The 11742-nt window shown below is 36.7% G+C and overlaps 1 protein-coding gene across 9 annotated transcripts in view; it reads right to left on the bottom strand.

Moving 5' to 3' along the window:
* Positions 1-11742, bottom strand: part of LOC127938645 (ras-specific guanine nucleotide-releasing factor RalGPS2) — a 99728-nt gene that overhangs the window by 41334 nt on the left and 46652 nt on the right. For all 9 annotated transcript variants that reach the window (XM_052535396.1, XM_052535399.1, XM_052535395.1 and 6 more), the window contains exons 7-9: positions 11253-11342; positions 11080-11172; positions 7055-7181 (exon numbers count right to left, since the gene is read on the bottom strand). In XM_052535396.1, coding sequence (XP_052391356.1) covers positions 7055-7181; positions 11080-11172; positions 11253-11342 — 310 coding nt within the window. The remainder of the gene's footprint in view (positions 1-7054; positions 7182-11079; positions 11173-11252; positions 11343-11742) is intronic.

Below are 11742 nucleotides of genomic sequence, written 5' to 3'. Positions count from 1 at the left end.
AGGCGAGATAGACGGTGACGAGAGAGAAAAGTAGAGGGATGGAGACAAAAGAGCAAGACATTCCTTCCATGTAAAGTTCTTAGTTTACAGATCCACAAAAGTTTATTTCATATAAGTTATGCCTCCTTGTTCCCGGCTTTCCCAGCGGGACTATCTTTCAAAATGTCCTTGATCACTCACAGCCAAGCATCTAATTCTATTGGGAAAACACATACACGCACTCAGAGAGGAGAGAAAGACACTGGCAGATGAAGCTTTGTGAGCGGCCTGCGCTTCCGTCTGTTTCCCAGCGTGCATCTCCCCATGGGACGCAGATCACAGGCTTTACACTTCTGCGCACATGGCCCACCAAAATAAAAATACTAATACTTAGATAACAAGTGCAGTCACAATCCAGCCATAAAAGCTTTTGTTGGATAGAGATTGAAGACCATTAAAATCATCAGCCGTGAAAGTGATAAATTTCAGTTTTGGCACATCACAGACTGTTAGCTTCTGAAAAGTCATTGTGCAGACACTGATTCTTTACTAAAAGAGTCAATGGACCATGTAATATAAAATCTGGTCGCGATGTGGCTTGATCCTATTCAGTAGAGTTGGGGTACTCGAACTTGGACTCGGACTCGAGTCCGGACTCGAGTCCAATTTTGAATGAACTCGGACTTGTCACGCACTCGGAAGAATTTGTACTCGGACTTGACACGGACTTGAACATTTTGGACTCGGAAAATATTCCGAGTACAGTCGAGTCCACGTCATGTGTAACAATAAAACCAGCATAAAATTGAAATTATAAATTAATGAATGTCTCCCCTTCTGTCATTTTACTGCACCACACCGGCAGGCAGAAGTCTCATGCTTGCAGACGAAACACACGCACCACTCACTGGATATCAATGTGGATTAGTGATGGGAAGCTCGATTCTTTTCCGCGAACCGGTTCTTTCGGACGGTTTGATTCAATAAACCGGTTGAAAAAAAAAACAGTTTACCGGATACATAATCCATTGCGATGTATTTGTTATTAAATGAACTTACGTTTCGTCAGATTGCCCTTCATTCAAGCCCTCGGTTTACCCGCACTCATTACAATAGCACAAAATCAGTTCAGAATCAATCACCAAAAGAATCAGTTCGGTTCAGACGCGCTGTGAGTCATTCGGCTTCATGCTGAATCACGAATGCGCAGTATCATCAGCTCCTCGGTTCTCGAATCGGACGCGTCCGAAAGAAACGGTTTTCGGTTCAGTTTACTGATGATCTGAAAACTGATACAACCGGTTCTTGACTCGAGAACGAGAATCGCTCAAAACCGGGGTAGGAAAATTTGACAGGGTAGGATAAAATGTCAGGACACTGGCACATGCTGCGCAGTATCATCAGCTGCTCTACTCGTGTTCATGTTCTGTTTACTACAAACTCAGTTTGTGAATCTGTCATCATTAACTATAAATACAGTACAGATATTTCATAAATCATCCCTTATTCATATTAAACATGGAGTCTAGAGTCTTAATTATTGTCCAACTTCCCTGAAAACCCCTTTGGCCCATACATAATCTACAATATACAGATTAGAAACATGTAGCCCCTATCTTAAAAAAACGTATATATATATATATATATATATATATATATATATATATATATATATATATATATATATATATATATATATATATATATATATATATATATATATATATATATATATAGTTTTATCACACTTTCCGATGTTTAACAAAATACTTGAAAAATTACACGCACGCAGTATCATCAGTTCATCGGTTCTCAAATCGGACGCCTCCGAAAGAAACGGTTTTCGGTTCAGTGTAATGGTGATCCGAAAACCAATGCAACCGAGTACCAAAGACAAGCAGCAGCAACCAACAGATGCTGCATAGCTCAGCATTGCAGGATTTGCAAGACCAGAACTGACCAAACAAGCAATGCAACTTTATGATGCAAGTTCTCCAAGACAACAAGAAATTCATAATGTCATCATTAAGGATCTCCTCATTGGCTGCACTTTACCTCTGTCAAATGTGGGGGAGAGGCATTAAATAACTGAAATGTCATCTTTAACTGGAGGACAATATAGTGTGATACAATAATAAAATAGGTTCATTTGTATTTTCATGCACTTGTAATACAATAAAACCTTTGAAACCTTTTTTGATAGGAAACTAGTTCTGTTGACATAAAATAAAAATGTTCAGTGACAATGACTACATGTAACAGTGGTATTTTTTATTACATTTTCATATTGCCATTGGTTTAATGGGTTGAAAGGTTAAAATATTAATAGAATGTAAAAAATTACAATACCAATTTATAATCTTTTTTAATTTAATTACTTTCTGGACTCGGGCGGACTCGACTCGGACTCGGCCTTTAAGGACTCGGACTTGAGTCCAACTCGGCCCCTTTTGGACTCGGACTCGGACTTGGACTCGATGTTTGTGGACTTGGTCTTGACTCGTACTCGACAAAGGTGGACTCGGACCCAACTCTACTATTCAGGGGTATTATCATTTAAACGGTTGCACTTTATTTTACAGTACGTGTACTTACATGTACTTAGTGTATTTATCTAGGAAAGTTCTGGTAACACAGGGTAACTACATGGGGTAGGGTTAGGTTTAGGGGTAGGTTCAGGGCTAGTCCCTAGTTATTACATAGTTACTGTAATTACTATAATAAGTACATAGTATGTACATGGGGAACAGGACTGTAAAATAAAGTGCTACCATTAAAACTATTAAAAACATTGTTGTTAATTACAAGAAAAAAATTTGATGAAAAAACTTAAACCTAACGAAAATGAGAATTAAACTAAAAGTACAACTGAAAATAAATAAATGAAACCTAAAAAGTACTTAAAAGTGTCCAAAAAATATAAAAATAAATAGTAATAATAATAAAAAAAACATGCCATACTTGTAACATAACATGACTAAACATTAAACACATTTTATTGAAAACAATATATGAAGTGGTCATGAACTGAGAAATCAAAATTAACTTGATTTATATATATATATATATATATATATATATATATATATATATATATATATGAAGTAGTTGTACTATAAAAAACATCCTGTGAGTTTCAGAACTCCCGTTGTGTCTAAAAACAGCTTATAAAGCAAACTGCCAAACGACAGCTTGTGGAATGTGCCGCTTTATGACATAATAGTGTGGCTAAACACGGCCTCCGCACAAGAAGATCAACGCCTGCTTCTACATCACTGCCTGTTTAGCCCCGCCCACCAATTCATGCACATACTGTAAATAATGAAAGAGGCAAACGCATGCCTGTGCAGAAATCAAACGATTAAGATGCTCCAAAGACAACAAGATGCTGTTCAGTGCCAAGTTGTGGAAAACACAATCTTTGCATTGCTTTTTTTCTGATCGCAACATTAGGATAAAGAGGATGAACTTTATTTTAAATGAAGATTCAGACTGCATGAGTTTACATTTACAAACAAGGCACAATTCAATGCAGGATTTTAAGAAAGACTGAAACTAAAAGACTTAGGGTTGATGGGAGTTCCAGTCAGTGTCTCTTCAGGGGGTTTTGGCATTACATGTGTGTGTGTGTGTGTGTGTGTGTGTGTGTGTGTGTTGTGGTGGCTGGAGGGAGAACTGAGATCCTGTCAGCTTCCAATCCAATGGAAAACAATATTACTGTACAGAACTGTTTAGCCAAGGAAGGTCAGATTATACACAAGATTACTTATCTAAATGAGGACCACAGACATCTGTTTTTATTATTTGTATGCTAATTATGGACACTACAAACTAACTTTAACCCAACATGCATTTTTAGAATAATACAATATGATTTAAATGTATTTATCAATCTTTTGTCGCCAGATGATGCCAATAGGAAGCAGTGTCAGAATTATTAAACTTCTGGGGACATTTTCTTCCTCAAAGTACACACACGTATACACACACACACACACACACACACACACACACACACACACACACACACGTACACACGTACACACACACGTACACACACACGTGCTAGAGTTACAGTGGTTTAGATCAGTAAGCATTCACAAGGCCCACAGACTCAGTCCAAGCATGTACAAACACACACACACACACACACACACACACACACACACACACACACACACACACACACACATGCACTTATGTGGTTCCAGCTGGATGTTTTAGTCCATCCCAGTGTTTTCAGTAGGGAAATCCTGTTATTACAAAACACAGACCATTTGGACACTGACCCAATCCTTTATCTCATCTTCCTCTCAATAGACTTCCAGCCAGTTTTTCTCACATTCAGACTGATGAAGCCATCTGGATGTGCTCCGAGCCCACTCCCCACCTGAACGCTTTCATAACACACCACAAATCACCATCTGATTGCAATCAGACCATCACTGATTGCAAAAGCAGAAGTGAAAAGACCAAAGGGAGACTTCACAGACAACTAGTTAGGGTCATTTATATGCACAGTCTGTGTAGCTTTAGCCATCATTTGCAAGGGACAATAATACATCTTGCAAGTCAGCCTGAGTGCTGGGCTATGAAAGATGCAGCAGACTACTACAGCCTGGCATACTTTTCCGAGGACTGTACAGCATCACAAACAAAACAAAACGAAAGAAAACAAAGATGAGATTTAAAAAAAAAAAAAAAAAAAAACTAAGACATAACAAAACAAAACACAACCCAACACAATATTAGGGCTGCACGATTCTGGATAAATTGAGAATCACGATTTTTTTGATCTCATATAGAGATCACGATTCTCCTACGATTCTTTATTATTATTATTACTATTAACATTATCATTATCACAAGTATATAAATTAATTATTTTATTTTGCAAGGATTCTTTAAATTGATCAAGTGTGACAAAGACATTTATAACAAAATATTTCTATTACACACAATTATTGTTCTTCTGAACTTTCTATCAAAGAAACCTGAAAAAAATCTACTCATCTGTTTTCAACATAATAATAATAATAATAATAATAATAATAATAATAATATTTTTTTTTGAACGGCAAAACAGCGTATTAGAATGATTTCTGAAGATCATTTGACACTGAAGACTGGAGTAATGATGCTGAAAATACAGCTGCACACCACAGAAATAAATTACATTTTAAAATACATTCAAGTGAAAGCAGTTATTTTAAATGGTAAATATTTCAAAACTTTACTGTTTTTGCTGTACTTTGGATCACATAAATATAGTTTGGTGAGCAGAAGAGACTCACTCATAAACCTACTACACTTGTTTCATTTCTGGATGAATCAGCGTTTTTGAACGATTCTCTTGAATGAAAAATTAATTCATTGACAAATAAATTAAGACACTTGCAATCGAAACAATGCAATCGACACAAACGTTATTTAAAGCGCAGTACTTTCAAAAGGGGATTTGTTATATTTTGATCGCTGCCATATAGACATCAATGTTTATATTTAAACTATAAACTTTATCCCAGTATTTCTGTGATAATATAAATGACTGTAAGACAGATATAATACTGTGTAGTTGAAAAGACTGTTTGTGAAGATGTTTCTTAACCAAACATGGTAAGAGCTCTCTCTGTGTCAGCGGCAGTGCGCGCACGGATTTGAATGATCCGGTAAGACTTTGTCAAAGGTTTAACAGACTCGGGGAATCGTTGTCTTTTAGAAATGAGATCGAGAGGGTGTCTGAATCGAGATCGCGATCTTTTAACGATTAATCGTGCAGCTCTACACAATATAAAACAATAAAAATAAAAAAACGAAATCAAGATAAAACACACAAAAAAACAAAACAAAGCATAGCAAAACTAAGCTAAAAAAGTGAATTAAGCTATAAGCAATATAAATAAAGCCAAGCAAAACTAAGAGCAAAGTGAAGCAAATCAAAACTAAAAAGGTAAAGCAAAAGAAAGCAAAGCAAAGCAAAACTAAACAAAGCAAAGAAAAACAAAGAGAAACAAAGCAAAACTAAATAAAGCAAAGAAAAGCAAAGAAAAAAAAGAGAAACAAAACAAAACTAAACAAAGCAAAGAAAAACCAAGAAAAATAAAGCAAAAAAAAAAAAAAAAAAGTATAGGCTCCAAAATCCCCCAAACCCTGTGTAAGATTTGAGGAGAAACTAGATTATTGAAAAGGGGTGACATATAACACTGCTGGGTTGTTAATAATAGCAACACTGCAACATATATTGCTACTGTAACATAAAATAATTGTACAAGATTTTGGTCATACCGCTCTCTCCTAAATTATACTGCTGTCAGCTGAAAGACATGGTTCTGAAATCATCTATGGAAAATACACTCAATCCATAGAAAGCTAGGCAGATAGACAGATAAAGGGAGGACAAAAGAAACTGTTTTTAATATTACAGCCACAACACTAGAGATCCTCCAGTTCTCTGTCTCAAATTCCTCCAGCCCTGAATCAAACACATGTAAACATGACATACATAAAGCAACAAACGGTCCTGTCTGGAGGGATAAATATTTATTCATTATTATTATTTGCGAATAAATAATTATTGGGATAAAATGCTTAATGCAATTGCGCCGTTTGCGTTTTTCTGTTGAATTGCGCAAGGTGCTTACAGCTGTCAGATATGATTGAAACAGGTTTAATGCCAAATCGCAACAGTCCTTGTATCTGCCTTAGGGGAACAGCCGGCGATTTATCTGCTAGTCAATCACTTTGCACAATGTCAACCAATAATTGTGTTGTGAAAATTTAATTAGACTCATATAATTAATCGCATGTGTCAATGCGCTAATTTTGACAGCTCTAAGTTACACAGAAATAATAAACACAGACAATGAAACAAGCTCGAAAGTTGATTCTCAAGATTCACAAGGCATCCTTAGAACTTTCATGGCATCTTAACAGGATAAAAGGCCTGAAATGATTTTAATTAAATATATAATTTGATTAAAATGTCTGCAAGACAAGTGGTGTGTGAGGATATATATCAGATTGGAAAAAAGGATATTTGCTTTGTGTGTGCAAACAAGAGAAAAAAGAGAACTACCCAGATACGGGATGCAGGATGTCATGCTCTGGCTGCTGATGTAATCTCTCAAGCGTTTATAGTTGTCTTCTTTAGACATCAAGTACTCCAGCCTCTCAAACGTGGCCTTGTCCTTTCGACTCAAAAGCTGTGGGAGAGGGAAAAAAAAGGAGAGCACATTTGTAACAAAAACAATGTCTTTTAAGGTTTGAACAGTGTGTATTTTAAAGGAATAATCTGGGTTCAATACAAATGTGGCTTTATCGTCAGCATCTGTGACATGCAGAAGTGCAGCAACCCCTGCACAATAACATTCAGACATCCATCAACATTTTTTATATGTTTTATTATTGAGTCAGCATGTGTTTCTAGACGGACAAACCTTTAATAAATCAGGCTATAAATCATCTAAATGGACTCGGCTGTAAACAATCCAGGCTCTAACAACAGATCTCAAGAGCTCTGATTTTTAGCGTCTGTGCTCAGCATCTCTATCATTCACAGTTAATGTGATTTTGGTTTATTTTCCATATATCAACCATTTGGCAGAGCAATCGTGAACATAATCGCATTTGGGACGGTGTAAAATATCTCCGCCTGAGCAAAACAAGAGAAGGAAAAAAATGGAAAACTAATATTTAGTTTAATTATGTACTCAAAAGCGGTTGAAACAAAGGCAGCAAACAGAGATAAGATTAAATAAGAGCTCTGCAAACAAAGGAAAAGCTGATAGCGCTGAAATGAAATACAGAGTACAACACAGTAAAATCAAACAAATTAAAAACCACTTGATGTCGCGTCCGGTCTGTGTCCCCAGAAGACTTTTAGCAGGAAGTTTGTAAATGGCTAACTATGACATTCGACTTAATACAAGTAAAGGCCCGTTTACACCAAGAACGATAACTATAATGATAACTATATAGATAACGATATCAGTGTCCACACCAGCAAACAATCTTGTGGGTGTATTCTAAGTGGACGCGCGTCTGCTGCTTTAAATTCTTGAGGTCATTACAGCAGGATTGATTCTGATTGGTTGGCAATGTTTTTATCGTTCATCAGAAAAAAAAAATTGTTCTGAAAGTGATTCCAACGATATCGTTTCTCTGTGCCTTTATCGTTATAGTTGTGGTGTGGACTTCGCTATTCTTTAATATTGAGAACGATTTTTAGAACGATATCTTTATCCTAGGGATGCACCGAAATTTCGGCCACCGAAAATTTTCGGCCGAAAATGGCTTTTTTCGTTTTTCGGCCGATAGACTTTTATCACCGAAACAACACGGCCGAAATGTTGTGATGACGCAACATATAGAGTCTGTTAGCACACGTCTCACTGAGATCTTTTCGGATCCTCTGCACTTCATCGCGAATGTGCTTGATCCGCGTTATAAAACCATTACTTGGATGCGGAAATAAGGCAGCGCGCACGAGAAATGATCCAGGCCGCGCTGGATGCGGAGAACCCGCGTGGAGACGGAGAAGCGCCAAGCGCAGGAGACAGATCAGAGCGCAGAAAAAAAGACTCGTCTCTGCACCAGATGAGTGGCATGCACCATCGTTGTCTGATATGTTCAGTGGAATTCTGCAAGAAAGTGCCTCAAATAATAATAATACGTTGGCTATTTTGTTCTTAGGCTACTATATATATATATATATATATATATATATATATATATATATATATATATATATATATATAGCCTACATACACACACACACACAAACATATGTACAAACATAATATCAGATTGTAGCCATATTTATGCTAGATTTTCTGCTAGATTTGTGCTTTAATTTGATAAAAATATTTATTTATGCCCTGGCCCTATTTAAATACACTCTCTCAAATATTTCTCAAATGTCAGGCAGATGACAAGCTCAACTGCTCAACAGCTAGATGGTTAACTGTCTGAAGTCCCCATCCCCAGAAGTGACAACCCTCTTGCCTATACTGGAGAAGTGATGAACTTTCTAGTCCTACAGAGAACAATTTCAAATGCACTTCACCTAAATGCACTTTGTTTTTATGAGAGAACTGTTCATTTTAAAACCTTTCTGCAGGCCAGTAGATCTGTACATTATTATTAAATAAACACATGAGTGGGATACATTTTTGGTTTGAATTTTATTTTATACTGTGCATTGTTGCAATGTGCTTAATAAATATTTGCATAATTTGTAATTATGTATTTTTATGTTTTTTTTTTAAAATAAGTTATGTTATTGTAATTATCTTTGAAACTTTAATATTAATTTATGCAATTGCAATGTCTTAATTTTAGTAAAGTTAGTACACGGTCATAGCAATAAACTAATAATTGGCATAATTTCTTTCGGTGTTTCGGTTTCGGTTTTCGGCCTTGGTTTTCTCTTTTTTCGGTTTTCGGTATCGGCCAAGAATTTTCATTTCGGTGCATCCCTACTTTATCCTTATCTTTATAGTTATCGTGCTTGGTGTGAACGCGCCTTAACACTGCAACTACATTTTAACTAATTCTAATTAGAGTATTAGAAGACTATTAGGTTAGGCCTTGGATTGGGCTATCAAAATAAAGATCTATCAAAATAATGTCTTTGGGCTCAAATTTCCTTCCACTGAAGATGTAAAATGTTTTATTAAATTACAAAAATGCCAAATAAAAGGTATGTTCAGAGCCCACTATATAGGATCCTGTTTGGCCGTGTCTGAGGAATGCCGGCCTTGGAAAACACAGATTTGACAGAAAAAGCGGTGGAGAGGAATATTCCAGTTATGTAAAAGACAGAAAATGGTACACTAGAGACACAACCGAGGAGCAGGATGCTGTCTGTGATTGAAGACAAGACAATGTTTCCAAAGAAAAGACAGATACACCAAGCTGCTGGATAGCATGATCCTTAGACAAGTGTGCCACGGTAACCATAGTTCCTCTCAAAATACAAATAAATACTGTTTGCCCGTGCAAAGGTCACCACCAAAGTGCGAGGATGTTGTTGGTGGCTTTCAAAGCATTGTTTTGTGGCTCCTAAAACGTTCAGGATTGCATATGTGTTGCTAGGGTTTTGTGGGTGGTTGTTCTGAGCGTTTTTTGTGAATTCTGTCCTGGCCCAAGAGAGCAAAACTAAAACGAATATAAACAAACACTGAAAAAGAGGCACGCTTGTCGATTTTGAAGTTGATTTTACAGTAGCAACAATAAAAGGCAGTATTTTTTATGCATTTTACAAAGGAAACCTGGAGTTGTTAATGCTAATAAATGTCACCAATCCAAGTGCAGCACACTCGTCTACATATGAGCATGATTTGTGAGCAAACACGTTTTGAAGTTACGTAAAGCCAGGTGAACAGGTGTCTGTTTTATGATAGTTGCCCTGTTTTAGAGTAGAAACGCACGAGTGTTTGTGGAAACCCTGGTATTAGCTTTAGGTTTAGTGCAGTCTCTTGGTCTTTAAAGAAAGCGAGCTGGTTCGTTTATAAGGATGTCATTAACACAAGTTTTCCATCATTAGAAAGAAAGTAAACCTTCACTCAAGCACCATCATTTTATGCTAGTTTAGTCAATTATAGGGGCACAAAAATCGCTACCACTGTTGAGTGTATTCAAATTGAGGGTATCACGTATCATGGGAACTGAAATGCATGCTTTAATTCCAGTAAAGACTGAAAGGGGAAAAAACTAAACAGTGTGTCCTTGTTGTTCATCAATCAAAATATTGGAAAGAAACAGCTCAAGGTTTCATAGTGATTCATTTGTTTGCAGCTTCCAGCCCGCATCAGGAACTAACTGAGAGTGTGTCGGAGGCATGGATAATTTCACAACCTATAAACACACATGAAAACCAAGTCTAAAGAAGCCTGGACACGTGCAGGAGCTGGGGTGGACACACAAGGTGCTTTGAAACAATACAAATAAAAAAGAAAAAGAAAAGTAAATATTACAAATAAAATAAAATGTCTTGACGCCAGGCTCTGCTGGTGTAAAAAAAATTAATAAAAACTATGCAAAAAAAAACTGAAAAACTAACATGCAAAATGTTAATAAGGAGTGTATTAAATAACTCACAGCCCAGGTCTTGGTGAGCCTGAAGATGGGGGCGCTCTGTAAAGCAGATATTACTGCCATCACTGCATGGAGACTGTTCATGTCACACAGTTTCTGCAGGAAGACAGAAAGAAGGTTAGCAACTAGGATAATCGCTTAAGGAGTACAAATGTGCTGTATGGAGTGTGTTTTACCTTTGCTGTTCTGATATAGAGGCTCAACACTTCTGCTCTGATCTTCAGAGTCTGAGCATGAAGAATCTCCCTCACCACCCAGAAACTCACCTAACATTGGACAAAACCAGAATCGATCAGACATTGACAGCTGATCCATACTGCCATAGTCCACATATTATTCAGCAGACTGCATTATAGTTCAACTTTAACATGTTTGGGAAATAAAAAAGGACTAGATGGGAATAAAAACAAGAAAATAAAATAAGAAGGTACAAAAAAAGATACGACAGAGAGAGGAAACAAGATGAGACAAGACAAGACGACAACAAGAGATGAGAACTGAAGAAAAGAGAACGAGAGCAGGTGACAAGCATGGAAAAAGAAAAAGAAGACAATTAAAGAATAAGAGACAGGGAGAAAATCATATTAATAGAAACAAAACTGCTAGACAAGAGGCAAAATAAGGAGGGACAAGACAAAGAGACTAAGTGAGACAAGAAGAAACTGA

Source organism: Carassius gibelio, chromosome A20 (assembly GCF_023724105.1).
Source record: "Carassius gibelio isolate Cgi1373 ecotype wild population from Czech Republic chromosome A20, carGib1.2-hapl.c, whole genome shotgun sequence".
NCBI lineage: Eukaryota > Metazoa > Chordata > Actinopteri > Cypriniformes > Cyprinidae > Carassius > Carassius gibelio.
This window is presented reverse-complemented; position numbering and strand designations above follow the sequence as displayed.